Source organism: Coturnix japonica, unplaced genomic scaffold (genome assembly GCF_054131305.1).
Source record: "Coturnix japonica strain WE unplaced genomic scaffold, WE-NBRP24 Scf088, whole genome shotgun sequence".
Classification (NCBI taxonomy): Eukaryota; Metazoa; Chordata; class Aves; order Galliformes; family Phasianidae; genus Coturnix; species Coturnix japonica.
In genome coordinates, this window is record NW_028188991.1 from 189,775 (window position 1) to 205,047 (window position 15,273).

General features: G+C 49.7%; 1 protein-coding gene across 2 annotated transcripts; it reads right to left on the reverse strand.

Moving 5' to 3' along the window:
• Nucleotides 1–1,761: 1,761 nt before the first annotated feature.
• VPS45 (vacuolar protein sorting 45 homolog) lies at nucleotides 1,762–15,267 on the reverse strand. Of its 2 annotated transcripts, XM_015884272.2 has the most exons (15): nucleotides 15,048–15,267; nucleotides 14,733–14,867; nucleotides 14,601–14,661; nucleotides 13,716–13,795; nucleotides 13,410–13,478; nucleotides 12,991–13,128; nucleotides 12,583–12,693; nucleotides 12,240–12,374; nucleotides 11,773–11,886; nucleotides 11,159–11,326; nucleotides 8,478–8,636; nucleotides 7,925–8,032; nucleotides 7,533–7,654; nucleotides 5,415–5,546; nucleotides 1,762–2,329 (listed from the first exon to the last, which is right to left on the reverse strand). In XM_015884272.2, exons 1-15 carry the CDS (start codon nucleotides 15,138–15,140, stop codon nucleotides 2,242–2,244), a joined length of 1,713 nt encoding a protein of 570 aa, XP_015739758.2. In that variant the 5' UTR covers nucleotides 15,141–15,267; the 3' UTR covers nucleotides 1,762–2,241. The 2 variants fall into 2 exon arrangements, with proteins under 2 accessions (XP_015739758.2, XP_085390696.1); XM_085534570.1 differs by lacking the exons at nucleotides 1,762–2,329; nucleotides 5,415–5,546; nucleotides 7,533–7,654; nucleotides 7,925–8,032; nucleotides 8,478–8,636 and adding an exon at nucleotides 9,031–9,382.
• Nucleotides 15,268–15,273: the final 6 nt, after the last annotated feature.

The window sequence follows — 15,273 nt, forward strand, 5'->3', positions numbered from 1 at the left end:
GCTCAAGCCAAAATCCTGGGGATGCTCCCAAAAATCCTCAGGCTGCTTCACAAAATCCTCAGGATGCTCCCAAAAATCCTTGGGCTGCTTTGGAAAAGTCCAGGGGTGCAGCTGGCTGCTCCAGCACGCGATGGTGACTCATGTTGGGATGTGAACAGTGATTCAGAGCTGGAAACATCAACAGCTCGCACAGAAGGGAGACAGGAGGGAGTCCAGCTCCTGCTACTGTGCATGAAATGTGCAGGGACGGGTGGCTGCTGTGTGTCTGCAGGCTGGCACATGGGCAGAGAGCTCCTGCATGGTCACAGCCCCATGGCACCGTCCTCGTCCCCTTCCTTGTCCCCACCCCGGTGAGTCGTGCTCCTGGTCAGTGTGGCCTCGTGCCCAGGGACACATGCACACAGCACATGCAGCAGAAGTGCTCAATGACAGCATTGTAAAATGAAGACGATTGGTTCTGTAGTGCAACCTCTGTGCTGGGGTCAAGGTCTCAACGTGTGTTTCTGTCCTTGCTGTTCTCAAATGCCCCATTTGCTGCACTCAGCCCCGATGCTGCTGCTCTGCTCCCTGTGATGTGTTGATTCAATAATAAATACCAAAATATCTTCCTACTGCAAAAGCAGCACAACAAACACTCTCAGCTTATTTATGTATTTAACACTCCCCACGTCCCCTGGATCATTTTGCCTCTGGATATCAAGTGTGAAACTGCTGCTTAGGAGATGAATTGAGTTTAATTAGGGCATGTGCTTTTCCTTGTCTCTGAAGATAATTACAGCACTATTGTCTGAAAGGGTCTCAGCGAGGAGGAGCTGTTCTCCCTATGGGGCCATGGCTCCTCACCACTCCTCAGGACACCTCTGGGGTCTGAGGGCTCAGGCTGACCGCAGGATTGGGGGCTCCTGGTTTAGGTTCGAGCTGCCTGATCTGCTCAAACGAAGCCTGGACATCTCATTGGGTTGGAGCCCCTGCCTCCAGAACCGCAGCGACCCCGCAGCCCAACAAGGACTGTGGCATCACGGGGCATTTGTCCTCAAAGCAGCAAAATGTGTCAGCTTCCTAAGTGCCAGGATGAAGGCAATGGACTGGAAACCCCTCCAGCACCCAGCCCCTCTGAGCACAATGCTGACGGTTCCGAGGTAGGAAGGAAACGCTCCCTAATGATGTGCGTGGGAACCCTGCCCTGTGCCTTGACCCCATTGTTTTCATGCAGGAGCCCTGGAACGGCTCCGTGGCGCACGAAGCATCAATCCTTCAGCACTGCAGGAAGATTTCGGGATGGACAGGCGCCCAGGCCTGCAGTGACCTTGCTTCAGGGATTTCAGCCAGAGAAATGAGTCTGAATTCAAGCACTTTCCATCCAGCAGCCCTGCAGAGCTCTCAGGGAATGGGAGGTTCAGCCTTACTTAATTAGGGGAAGGCAGGAGATAAGGAGAGCTGTGCTCACTGGCAGCAGACATTCCCAGAAACCACACATCCGTTCTGCTGCTGTCCATTTCGACTCAGCCTGTGCTGCTTTTCACAGCTCCTGTACCTCAATTAAATGTAATCTTGAAAGCACAATTTGTCTTGAAGGGACGGAGAGTCTGCACATCTCTGCTGGATGCTCCTGGCAGGAGGCACTGCTGGCACTGCAGCGCTGTGTCTGTCTGTCCCTCATCCAGTTCCATGCTCAGCACAATGCCCACTGGCCGCCTCATCCCCCAGCTCTGCTCCATCACTGCGGTGTTCTTAGATCTTTTCATAACCCCAAACGTTTAATTACTGCTAGAGTAAATTTTTATTGTTAAATATAAATTACAACACTATTGTAGAATGTGGGAGTGAGGAAAGGGGCACTGAGCAGTGCAGGTTTCTTACAGTAAAGAGAAATTAATGGAGAAGACAAAACATGGAGCGGCACTCAATAGAAAAGAGTTTCAGCCAAAATGAGTTATTTAACAGGACTCAAAATATACAGACAGCTGAGCAGAGCAGCGCCCATCAGCTTCACCTTCCAGAGATGCACATGAAGGCCTGGGCTGTGTCACCAGATGTTTGTTAGGGGACTTATATGTCTGGACACACCGGCAGAGCAGAGCCGCAGGGCAGCATTACAGCAGACACCCAGTGCTTGCAGAGGGATGTTCTGAGTGCCCCATGTCAGAGCGGAGATGCTGTGAGTGCTGCAGTCTGGGGCATTCCTCCATGCAGGCTCCAGCACCAGCACAGAGGATGGGGAGGCAGGAATTGCCTCGAGCTTCACCGCCTGCTGCTTGGCCTCAGTGCAGCGTGGGAGCTCTCAGTGCTTCGACCGCGGAAACCTGAAGCTGTAACCTCCTCGAGGAAGCTGCCAAGGAAAGCTCAGGTTAGTCTCACAGCCAACAAAGCATCCTAAGGGCCCATGTGGGCACTCCCCTATGGGCACCAGCATCACAACATGGGCTGGGCCAGCCGAATTTGGCACTAAGAGACACTGAGCTATTGCTGGAAGTGGGTAAGTGGGTCAGGCTGGCATCCCCCCGGATTAGTCACAGCAGGTTTCTGCTTAACCTGTACTCTGGGTAAGTCAGCCCCACACACCAGATGTTCTCTGGGTCTCGTTCATGCCTTTTTAGACATTATTGATCTCTTTTAACCCATTCTCCAGCAAAATTTCCTTGCAGTCCAGCAGAGCTGCGTGCCCACGGGACTGGTGCTGGAGCTGCTGGCCAACAGCAAGGAATCACTTTGCTTTTTCTTTGGGAAATGGCAGCAACTCTCCAGCTCTCAGCCAACCGTACTGGGCTCCACAGCCCCATAATTACACACTTTGCTGTCATTCCTAACCCTAAAGCCACAGCAAAGCCACAGGCTCCAGAGCTTTTTGGTACACAACAGTGTACTGAAATCCTCCAAGGGAAAAACCCCCGGGAAGCCACAGACTGAACTCCAGCACAGATCTGCCCAAATTTGTCTGTGTTCCCCAGTAACTGCTATGGCCAGGAATAGTCAAGAATGAACGGAACTCTCTCTCTGTGGGCTGCCTGGACTCACTGTACAGGAAAGCCCTTCCTCATCCTTTGGACCGTCCATTTCCCATCCAGTGGACAACACAGACGGTCCCTTCCACAAATAAGGTTTTCACTGGCACGGAGCTGTAACAGCACAGCCAGCTCTGAGGGCTCCTTTGTGCCCACCTTGAGGCAGCGGATGGATGCCCCCTAAGCCATCCCTCGCTCCATAAACACAGATGTTGACCACAATTTAATTTGGGCTGTAAGAACAATGAAAGCATGGGATTAGTGTGCTTACACCGGCTGTTCCTCGCATTAATATCAAAATCTCCCTGTTTATTGTGACATATCAGCCCTAATCCAGCAGAAATAAGCAGCGCTTCATTAAAGGAAGGCTGATGGATTAGTGGAAGAGTTACAACACCATCAAATCTAGGTTTGCTCCCACATTGGTGTGTTTGCTGATATGGCCAAACTCCTCGTATACTTTGCAGCGATGGCTGCGGGCTGGAAACCTTCCTCCACCTCCCAGGTACCTGGTGGGAGCCGGACGCTCTGCTCTGCTCCTCCTCCTGCAGAGCATCAGCCGCCCCCTGAGAAGCATCAAGTTTTTGGTCTGGGAAGCTCCGTTGTTGTTACCAGCGCGGCCTTTCGTCATTCAGGAACTCTTATTCAAGTTCTTATTATTGGGGCAGGGCTATTTTCAGAGCAGGAATCGTGAGAGCCCCGTCTCAGTGCTCCCAGGCAGGACCCCGGCCCATTCACCCCTACAAACACGCAGCCTGTTTAAATTCTTTTTTTTTTTCACTTCATTCTTTGAAATGCAAATTCTGATACAGTACCCTCGTTTTTCTGTAAATAATTCAGAGGCTGCGCCAAAGCTCAGTCACGGTAGAAGCCCCAACAAGCTACTGTTACTCCTTACAGCACAAACCTAAGAGCGAAGCTGCAAATCTTGAATTTCACAAAGCTCGGAGACTTTCTGGTGCAAACAGACAAAGCAGAAGGCTGCTCCTGTCACCCAGCGGGTCAGCAGCAGAGCTGGGGTGGGAACCCAAAGCCAACCCCAGCTCTTCTCGCCTGTCCTGCTCGTTTTCCTTCTAGACCAAACGCTGCCAGGAGGTTTCCTCCATTCTCCCTCCCCCACTGACAGCTTCTGCTGAATGTGCTGCACTGATACCCTTGCAGGGCAGGTCTCGGCCTCCAATCTGGAGTGAAAAGCTGCACCATCTTCCTGTCCTTGCTCTGGATTTTTGTTGTTACCGTGGTGTGATGACAGCGCTATCCAGGTTCTCAGCACAGACGCTGGTTAAGGTTTGATTGAGGACTGTAGGCAGATGTCAAAGTCAGCCTCAAAACACAGTTGCAGACTGAGAGATTGGGGGGTTGCACTGGATGTCAGGCTGAATGTGAACTAGTTTTTTTCTGCATCCTTACATACAAAAATTCACTTCATTTCTTTCATTTCCTACGTATAAAGCAGCTGGTCTGATCTCTTTTTCTTACTATTTCCAGGTCTGGCCAGCACAGGATTTAGTTCAAAGGCCGCTCTGGAAAGCAGAAGGTTGAGGAAGCCTGGTAATTTGGGCAGGCTCTGGCTGATATGTGGGCTAATACAGACTTGCCTCTGTAACCCAGTTCATGACAGCAATTTGCTTCTGGGCTATCGCCAGCTCAGGATCTTTCTCATCAGCTGATATTAAACCACAGAAAGGGACAGATTTTGGAGTGGGAACTCAGTGGGTTTGGGTATTTTTTTCTTAGCAAAGCAATGATGGGAACCACTGGAACGCCTTGCCTAAGAGTTGTTACTGTTTTGTACAGGCAGCTTTGGAGCCTGAAGGCATGAAAAGGAAGGGCAAAAGTGCAGGGCTGTTAAAAATATCACACCGCACTCTAACGCAGCAACAGTGAACAGACATGGCCTAAAACCAAATCCATCTTTTAGCCTATGCACCACACCTGTGTCCACCTGTCGGTAACTGGGATCAAGGCACCTGGCAGCTTTATTTCTGACATACAGGACCTGTGGCATTAACAGTGTGTGCATCCTGATGACAGGTACAAGATACTCAGTGTGCTCAGAGCTCCCTGCAGGACTGAGCCCTCACAACTGCCCGGCCTCCCAGCAAAGGCAGCTCGGAGTGTAAAACAAACCAATAAGGAAAGTTCTCCAGGGAGAAATGCAAAAAGGCACCGCCAATGCTCTGCAAGCTCGTGGGCGGCAGAAAGCCTGAGAGCAGGGAAATCACAGAACTCCATTCTAATCATAGGTACATTAACTTCACTGCTCTCAAATGCAATTGCTCCAGATTTCAACAGAAGCAACGAGACCACAGTCAGCCCTGAATCCTTTTCATTCATAGCACACTGTACGGTGCATTATAAGCAGGAAAACCCACATAACCCCTGCAGAACCCCTGGCAATGAGGCTGTTACCTCCTGGTGTTGTGGATGGTGGTCCCACCAAGGACGACCCGGACACCCGGGTTGGTGCGGTTCAGGTTGTACACTGCCAGGGCTTCCTCGTAAGTCGCCCCTCCAATGATGAAGACAATAATGTCTTGGGGCCTGTAATAAAGAAATACAAATACAAAACTGCATAAATCCCGTACCAGCCATGGGCACGGAGGCAGCAATCCTGCTGGTTTTTCCCCCTGGACCATATTTCATTTCTGTGATGCATCGGGCTGAAGACAGACAACGACACACAGCCTATGAAGTCGCCTTTTGAACAGTCTTAAACATTTACACACCGTGCTCACAGTCCTAACAGCCTCCTCTGCACACCCACATCCCTGCAGAGCTCCACCACGACACATCACCAGTGTTTAATGCATGACAGAGACACTGCTGTGGCTGTTAAATTCAGATCGATTCGGAGTCAAATGAGGACAGCAGTGGAGCTTCAGAGCTCTCGCGCTTGGTTGGAAGGGCACGGATCAGCTGCAGTTTTGCTGGCTGAATGCAGAACAGAGGATTTATGCTTGGGTTTACCTCCAAGGTGATATTCCCTAAGTAGCCCCAAAATACAGGATTTTACAGAGGGAAAAGGAGGAAGGGAGACGGGAAGTGTCTGCATCCAGCAAAATGCAAAAGCAGTTTCCAGGCAGGTTCCTCTATCAGAACACAGCTGATTGCTGCAGTGGTGAAAGCAGCAGGCATTCATCTGCTCTGTCTGTGCAAGCTCTGGATCAGTGACAAAGCAAATGGAGCATAAGACAAGGATGACCCTGGCACGCACCTCAACGCTGTCTTTGGTTACTCCTTCCACCCTGGAGAGCCCTTGACACCTGTAGCTGTCCAGAGGAGCGGCAGCACTGAGTGCAGAAGAGCTGCCACTGATAAGAGGACCCCACAAGGAGCAAAACTGCTTCTGCCATCAGAGCGGGATGCTGGCTCAAAACAAGTGTGTTAGCCACTGGGTGCACACTGCTGCTTCCCTGCCCCTGGAAAGGATGCAGTAAGCTAAGAAAAATCCCTCCTCAAAGCAACTATTGTAACCAATAATCTTCTCAGGCATGGGTGTTTTCTGGAAGCTTAGGTTAGGTCAGCATAACATGCCCTGAACATCCGAAACAAGGTCTTTAGGATACTTTAGGAGGTGCAGGCAGACTGACCTTGTGGGGTACAGAGGGAAAACTGCAGCCTGGGTGCCTGAAACACATCAGCAACTTACTGCAGTTCAGGCAGGCTGCTTTGAAAACTAGATGCAAATGTGCCCATGTCTCTTGGGAATGGAAATCAAAGGGAAGGCAAAGCATAGCAATGAAGTTATCTGACAAGCAGCTGTAGATGCTGGATCTCCACAAATGAGGTGTCTGTGCATTAGCAGCCCAATCAATTCACAGAGACTGAGGAAGGGAAACTGTGTTTCTCACTTATGCAAAGCCCAGACGCACCTCAGGGTCCAGAACAGAGAAGTATCTCATGGAGGTATTTACAGATGTGTTAAAATAGGTTTGAAAATGATGAAGTCTGCTTTAAATCAAACCAAGTTAAAGAGGAACTAAGTACACACAGGAGAAGCAGCAGCAAACAATGAGACCGTTCCTATCTGCACTACCCCAGCTCTAACAAAGTCAGATAGAACCAGACAGCCAGAGTTCTTTTCAACTACAGTTATTGGCCACATTCAGCAACATCCCATTCTAATCAGAAATAGTAACTGGCTCAGAAGGGCGGGTTAGCAGTGGGACTATTTTTGGTTCTCTGCAAATAAACGCCAGATGGCATGGACTGAAGTTAGGGGGCACGTTGAAATCCATCATGCGAACATCCTTGCAGCTTGGTGCAATGGCTTTATCTTACCTATGCTCTTACTTACAGTGGGAATGTCATGATTTGGTCAGCAATGAACATGGAGAAAAGATGAGTGTATTTCAGCTTTAACAGCTTGGCTATGACCTGAGAACTCAAGAAATACCTACTTGATCAAAACCTTTCTTTGGCAAGCCTGAATTTTTTTCACCTATGGGCAAACAATAAAGCAAGTGGGTGCACAGGGAGGAGCAGATGTTTTTCAATTGCAGGTGCTGCCCAGCATGACCCACATACCTGTCACGGAGGGTGTTGGGACCCAGGTAGGGGTACTGGCTGTCCTTCAGTTTTCCTTTGATGAGCTGATCCAGTGTTTCTTGAAGGAGAGGCTGGTGTTGTGTATACACATTCTCAACTCCCTACAGTGCAAAAGAGGCTCCTGTTATGAATTAATACAGCAAGGCAATATGCTGAGAGAGAGCTGATCAGCTCTGCTCCTGTTTTATCCAGGCCCACCCCCCTGCCCCCCCCCCCATTGGCCATCGAGCATGCAGGCCCCCTGTGAAGGACACAGAGCGAGGTCTAGACCATGACACCTCTGAAAGCCAGAATACATGGCCTAAGAATCCTGCTCCTTTACTGTAACTTTGACTAAAGCTGTCGTTATTTCATCTATGGCAGATCCATACCTTCAGTCCTTTGAGGAACTGTTTTGTGATGGCTACAGCATCCTTGGGACTGAACAGGTCGCTGCCCCGGACCCGTTTCCCTCCATATTCCACAACAGCAGACACAAGCTGTACAGAGAGAAGCAGAACCGAAGTGCTGTTAACCTGGGAAACAAAATTCCATGCAGCTGTTCAATCAGTTTCAATGGAGGTACTGGAACAATGACCAAGAAGTCAGAGAGATTGACCACATGTAGGTAATGCAGTCCAAAGAGAGGAAAGAAGGAAGAGAAGTATTCTCTGAATACAAGAAGTCACTGCCGTGGCACTGCCTGCATAAGGAGAGAGGCTTTAATTCCCACAGTCCTCTGCAGCGATAGCAGATCTTCTGTACAGTGACATCATTCTGCCTCTCCACCTCCTCTCCAGCTGCTCACTACATTTGTCAAGCTCTGCCACCCTCTCTCTCCCAGCCAACCCCCAGTTACTGTTTTGGTTAAGTCCCTGGCTGCAGCTATTGCCTATTCAGCAGGAGGTGGAAGAAGGAGAAAGGAAAAGTGCACCAATGCATTACCTTTTGATATCTCTCTGAAACACCCCTGTTCTTGAGATCTGCCATCAGCCCTGGCAGGCTGTTGCTGCTGTGCCGCTCGTAGTGTAGGGCATAGAGCATCACGAGCCGGGCAGCATCGAGCTCCGTCACCTTGGGGTTCTGCAGGAGGCGCCGCACATTCTGCAGCGAGATACGAAGTGGGATTAATGGAGAGGCCTTCAGAGCACATTAAATCAGACTCACATCAGACCCACTGCTTAGTAACAACATTGCAAGCAGAAAGAACACAAGGGAATTAAACTGTGCCATAAGCAACAGACCTGAGCTTCTTAGGAGCTCTGTGCTTAGATTTATTGGAGTATAATGGACTGCAAGTTGTTTTCACAAAGCTGGGAATTCTCTGTAATTCTCTGCAGCTCTCCATAACGTGCCTCAGAGTGAGCCCAGCTCACAGTGCTTTCCTCCCAAACAGGGTATCTCAGATGCTTGCAGAAACCTTTAATCTCTGCCCTTTTCTTTTCCAACCTGAACGCAGCAAAAGCTGGCCCACACGTCCCATCACAATATTAACCATCAAGGAGGAAGTGCCAGCAGAGCTACACTGTTTTCTTGTAGAAGGTGTGAGGATGAAGCAGCAGAGTCTCAGACAATCTCTGGATGTTGGCGACCCCTGAGGGCACAACAATCTGCAATCCTACCTGTGCTTAAAGCAAAACATCAGCCTGTATTGGCTCAAGTGTAAGAGCACAGCAGAGCTTCAGTCGTACAGTGGTTGAAATGGCAGAGGGACAGAAGCAGCCAGGAGGATTTTTCCTATGCTGCAAGAGAACATGACCTTCAAGCACTCCAAACATCCCAGCACATCTTGGCAACATTCTCCCAGCCTCCCAGAACAGGGAGGCAGCACGGAAACATTCAGCGAACAGCTGTGAAACAATATTGTAACAGTTGTTATTGACCCAGCTGATTCAGCTATTTGCTATCTGTTTGTTGCTATCTGTTACACTGATGCAGACCAGTTACAGAAACATGGGGTAAAATCCTGGCTGGAGCTGCTCCCTGAGGTTAACCAAGAAACTCTTCAGGTCAGGAATTCACCTGTCAGGGTAAGGACAGAGTCCCACGTCCTGGATCCTGCGCTGGCAGCACAGTGGCAATGCCGATATAAGCGGGAAGCTTGTAAAACAGAAAAGCTATTGTCCATCTAAGGAGATGGGATTCAAAACCTCCCATTCATCTCTCAAGGCTCATGTACAATGTCAGGATTAATAAGAGACCAGGAAAAGAATAACCAAAATGTACTGTACTCAGGGGGCCCTTGGCCACCAGAGAAATTAACAATTGCTGAAGTTACATCAGTGGGAGAACAATTCTGCCTTTATTTTGTGCACTGGTTATTCTTCATTGTGTCTGTGGCCTTGCCCCTTTGCTGCCATTAGGAGACTGCAGCAGGGAACAGCCTGGGGCATTACAACTAAAGGGATACTGATCTCTCATGTAGAAAGACACCGGTTCCATCTTTGCATTCTGCATTTACTTCCCAGCTGCTACACGGTTTTCAGTCACTCTCAGTTGATACAAACACAACGGAGCCCTTTAGGCGTGTGGTATCAACAAATGCAGGCAGCCTATGTGCCATAAAACCTGCAGAAACACCACTCAGTGCAGACTGAGACCTGAACCAGCAAGAGAGCTTGTGTTCAGCAAATGCATTTTATGGTTACAATCCCTCTTCAACACTTAGCCATCAAAATTCTACCAAATACAAGCTATCAAATCACATCTATATGCTCACAGATCTATACAGCTGTGCTGACTTCAACAGGTCTATACTGATTTACATCAGCTCAGGATCTGGTAATAGATGACAGTGCTTGAGGAGCTGATGTTATCACTGAGCCACCCACTTAGAGAACAGAGTAACGGAGGTAAAGAAAACAGGGCTTTCTAATCTGTTGTAAATAAGTGTAAATAAGTCCGTTATATGGTGTAACTTCTATCCCAACTGCAAAAAAGCTTTCAAACAGTGAGTCAGTGGCTGAACTCTGCTATAATACAGTCGCTCCCAACAATACTGCTATTTTCTCTGAATAGTCAGCAGCCACCATTCATCATTATTGACACACTGTCAGATATCAAGTCAGGTCATGGAATCCAACAAGCAAGAGTGGGGTCAAAACTTCAGTCTATACCCAGCTATAACAGAAGTCTCTTGTAGGCTTTTTCAGCCCTCTCTGCCAAAGGAACCTTTTATCTGAAAGGCTTTTCACTGTTCTGTATTGTTAAAAAAAGAAGTAAAAACCACAAGGAACGGTCTGCTTCAGTTATGGATTCCATTTCTTCTCCTTCCCAACAAATATGAGAAGCTTCTGCATAAGGGTCCAGGTTTTGTTTTACTGGTGCCTCTGCAGGCAGCTTGCCATGTCTCAGCCGACCTCATATAATGAAGGAATGTTCTACTGTGAAATGTAAAGACAGAGTTTGCAAAGATGCTTCTCAAGCCAGTTATTAACTATGATTCATCCCCATCTTGAACTGAACAGGTAGGAGAAGAGTAATCGTAACGTCTTATGTTCCTACCCTGTAGGACATCTGCGCACAGAACTGCCACTGACTTTCAGTATCAAACTTCATCAGCAGGAGACTCAGGAGCAAACCATTTAAATTCAAAGGACCGCAGGCAAGTTCAGGGTCCAACGTACCTGGAGGGCACTGGAATGGTCGTTGTGACAGGCCAGCTCCTGCTCCACCTCAGACACCTCCAGCAGGTTGCGCTCACCGACCAGTCGAGAGAGCTCTCCTACCACTGTCACGTGCTTTGACACCGTGCCCGACATCTTCTTGAACTGCGGGTAGTTCTCCACAAAAGCCTGCGAGGAGCAAACCAGAGTGACACGCTTCAGAATAAGAGCAACAGACAGCAAGATGGAGCTTATACAATTTCCCACTGGGTTGCACATAATGAACAGAGCACTGCAGGTATACCCATAATAAAAGATCACATAAAGTAACTCCAGAGACGTTGCCAGGATTCTTTAAATCTTCGGTGGTGACTAAATTAGCAGCCCCTGCTGTGGGCAGCTGCCAAGTGACCCAGCTCAGATAGGAAGTGCACACAACCACACTGGGTTAAGCCAAGGACCCGAACTGGAGCTTATCAATTCCACTGTGGGGATTCCAGATTCCAGCAGGCTCCAAACTGCAGCTCAGGAGCTGTCAGAGGGAGCAGGCTTGGCGGCTGTGCTGCAGTGGAGCAGGATGGCCCACCACAGGGTCTACCCTGCAACATATGGGCTTCAACAAGTCCTGCCTGTACCTTCATATCCGCTATGGATTCCAACTTCTGCTGCTCCTTAGGTTTCCTCTTCTGGAAATCCTCCATAAGGTTCTTGATGTTACTGCCAATCTCTGCAAAGTTCAGGTACATGTTCTGCATGGAACAAAGAGGGGATTTGAGAGGAAACCATTTGAACACAAGTCCTGACACAGCTAAAACCCAGAGACACTGAACCCCAAACACTTAAGTACCATTGCAGAGCATCTCATCTGTCTGACACCCAAACTTGACCGGGCAGCTTTGCGATTGGTCCCATTTTATTTAAAACTACCAAAAAGTCGTTATTACACACCAGAAAACGTCTGTGTGACGCAGTGACTCTCACTCTACATAAACCTCCCCCACCTTAACAAAGTCACTGAAAAACTGAAAGGTTCCAAGAACAGAACATGATTCTGGCATTCAGCTACTCATGGAGATCCCCACCATAAGACACAGCCACCTACGTTGGCGTAGAACTCGTCGTTCTCAGCAGACAGAACCACCTCTCGGAGGTCCTTACTGATGCCCGGTACACGAGAGAGGTCAACGCGGTTGTTGTTGATCCCCAGCAATTCATGCACCATAGCCTGGTACGTCCACTGAAACAGATGGGGAAAGAGAAAGGCAAGTATTGACTTCAATACAGTATAGCAATGTGCTGAAAAAGATATCAGACAACTCAAACAAGGTCATTCTCTGCTCCTGTAACCCAGGAAAACACTGCCACCCATCAGTAACAGAGAGAGACGCACACCAGAACAAGGTCACTGTAAATATGTCCGTGTGCTGCCAAACACTCGGGGTCACCTGGTTCAGAAGGGGAGTGATCGCGTCGTCGGAGCGGTCCAGAATAAGGAGCAAAGGAGGAACCTCGGTGCGGCGGAAGTCGAACAGCTCGTACTCCTTAGTGATGACTTGCTGTTGGGAAAGGAAGGAAAAAAAAACACTTGGTTACACACATACCTGGAGAAAGTTCCCTCTTACTTTCATAACAGATGAAACAGGTAACACACAGCAGTTAATGGGACTTGTGAGAAATAAGGGCCTTCAATTCTTTTATAGGTTGGGGAGGCAGAAACAAGGGGATGAGACCTGCTGAAAGCCACATAACACGTCAATGGAGGAATTTACAAGAACTGGCTAAAGAATGTTACCAAAAAACACTAAACAAAAACCAATCAAATTGCCAAACACACTTAACACTGCTCACCGCACCTTCACACACTCAGCGAGTCTCTTTGCTGGCTCAGAAGAGAGCTGGTACCGGATCATGGGGCATTTCTTCAGCGACAAGAGCAGAGCAGTCAGCCCTTGGGTTGTTCTGGTCAGATGGGCTGGATCCCAGTTGCGACCCTAGAAGGAAAGGGTACGTGAGAGATGGGTACAGCATCCTCAAACGCCTTGTCCCATAAAGCTGCGTTTCCCCCATGTGGGCTGTTTTGCCTATGGGAGCAGGGACACCAAAGGCCACAATCCAGATCCTGCCAACAACCAGCCACCGTTGTGGGCTGGACACAGCACTCTGCCTGCTGGGCAACAACTGCCACTGCACCCCTTTGCTGCAGCTGCTGGGCTCCCTGTTAACCATGAAACAAGGCCCTTGAGCCCTGGAGGAGCATTAGCTTTATTCATACCTGGCAGCAGCCCAGGAGGTTGAGAGAAAAAACGTGCGGATTCACTGCAATGTAATCTCCATAGAACTCCTGCCAACAAGTGAAAGCAAATACAGTTAATGCCCTGCCAACCCCTATTCAGCCTACAGGAGCACGTGTATTGGCAATATTAAGTCCTATGCGCTGCACTCACTGACTCTGATCACTTCTCCCTCCTCCACGCCTACATACTCATCATCTCTACACCTCTGCAGACAACCCCACTGCCGGTTCCCGTTGCACTTTTCATGCACATCTCTTTGCTGATGCCACAGATTCAAAACTCACCTGAATTTCTGCCACGACTTCCTGTTCATCAGCCTCAGCCAATGCCTTGATATCGCTCTTACTGATCACGTTACTGAAATCTGAAAGAAAACAACAGGGAAAGAACAGTTGGGCTCTGAGTGACACGGAACACAAGGACACCACAGCACAGCGGGACCTGATTCTCCCCTGGAGCAGGAGTGGATTGCAGCAGAGATCCTTGGCCTTCACACCCGCAGTTACTATGCAGATAGTCTCTCTTACCTCTCCCAGATCAGCACCTGCTCAATTAGGCAAGGCCATACATGGCTGTAATTAGCAGATGCAATTCGGAGCAGCTCCTCCAGTACAGCGGGGAGACAATGACATCTAGAGGCCACTTCAGAACCTGATGTGCACAACGCTTCCGCCTCAATAGAAAAGCCACTGCAATTATTCTGCTGCACTTCCAAACCTGCAGAATATTCTACAGCACCGACAGGACACATGAGGAGAACCTGCCTGACCCACGCTGTGTTACGGGGTTTAATCCAACACTGGAACGGGAAGTTAACGTTGTCTCTAAACAATTTACCTTCAAGATTTGGGCCAGTGTCTCATCTCCCTGTTACCATTGTAATAAAGGCACTCTAAAACCAGCAGCAAACTTCCTTCATGCCAATGAAGCACCGTGAAGCTTTAAAATCCCAGATGTTTCCAGGAATAAGCCGTGTGAGCGTAATATGGATTACATTATTGCCTTATAAAGGTCTGGCAACCTGAACAGCGTTAAGCCTCCAGTTCTGACGTTTTCAGCAGCTCAGAGGCGCTCAGTGCCCCCCATCAGTGCCCCCCATCAGTGTGTACCATCAGTGTGTACCATCAGTGTGTCTCTGAAGGCCTCAGCTCAGCACATCAGACACTCACAGATGTAATAGATGCTGTACTTCGGCCTCCGCAGCTCCTGGATGAGATGCTCCACGTTCTCCTGTAGGGACACACAGCTCAGCGGTGCTCAGCAGCACTCGGCCCCACTCCCCCCGTGGGGGCTGTGCTCACCCTGGTGGGCCGCAGGAAGCAGACGGCCTTCATGTGCTTCATGGGCTCCCTGCCGGCCGAGTCGATGCGCTCGAAGAGATAAACCTCCTTCTGCAGGATCTCGGACTGCGTGTACACCATGCTGACCGCGCCGGGCTGAGGGGGACCCGCGGCACCGAGCGATGAATGGAGGCACCAGGCCCCGCACCCCGCACCCCCCATATCCCGCACCCCATATCCAACACCCCGCACCCCATATCCCACACACCCCATCCCACCCCCCTCACCCCCCTCCCCTCCCCTCCCGTCCCGGCCCGTTCCGGTTCCGCCGCTCACCGTCTCCCGGTCCATCAGCAGCACCTTCATTCCCGGCCCGCTGTCCTCGATCATTTTGGACACGTATTGCTTCACGGCGAGCACCGCGTTCATCTCGCCCGCTCGGTTCGTTCCGGTTCGGCTCAGCTCAGCTCAGCTCGGTCCGGTTCGGCTCCGCTCGGTTCAGTCCCGCTCCGCTCGGCCCGGCCGTGCAGCCTCCAGCGGCTCGGAGATGGACTACAGCTCC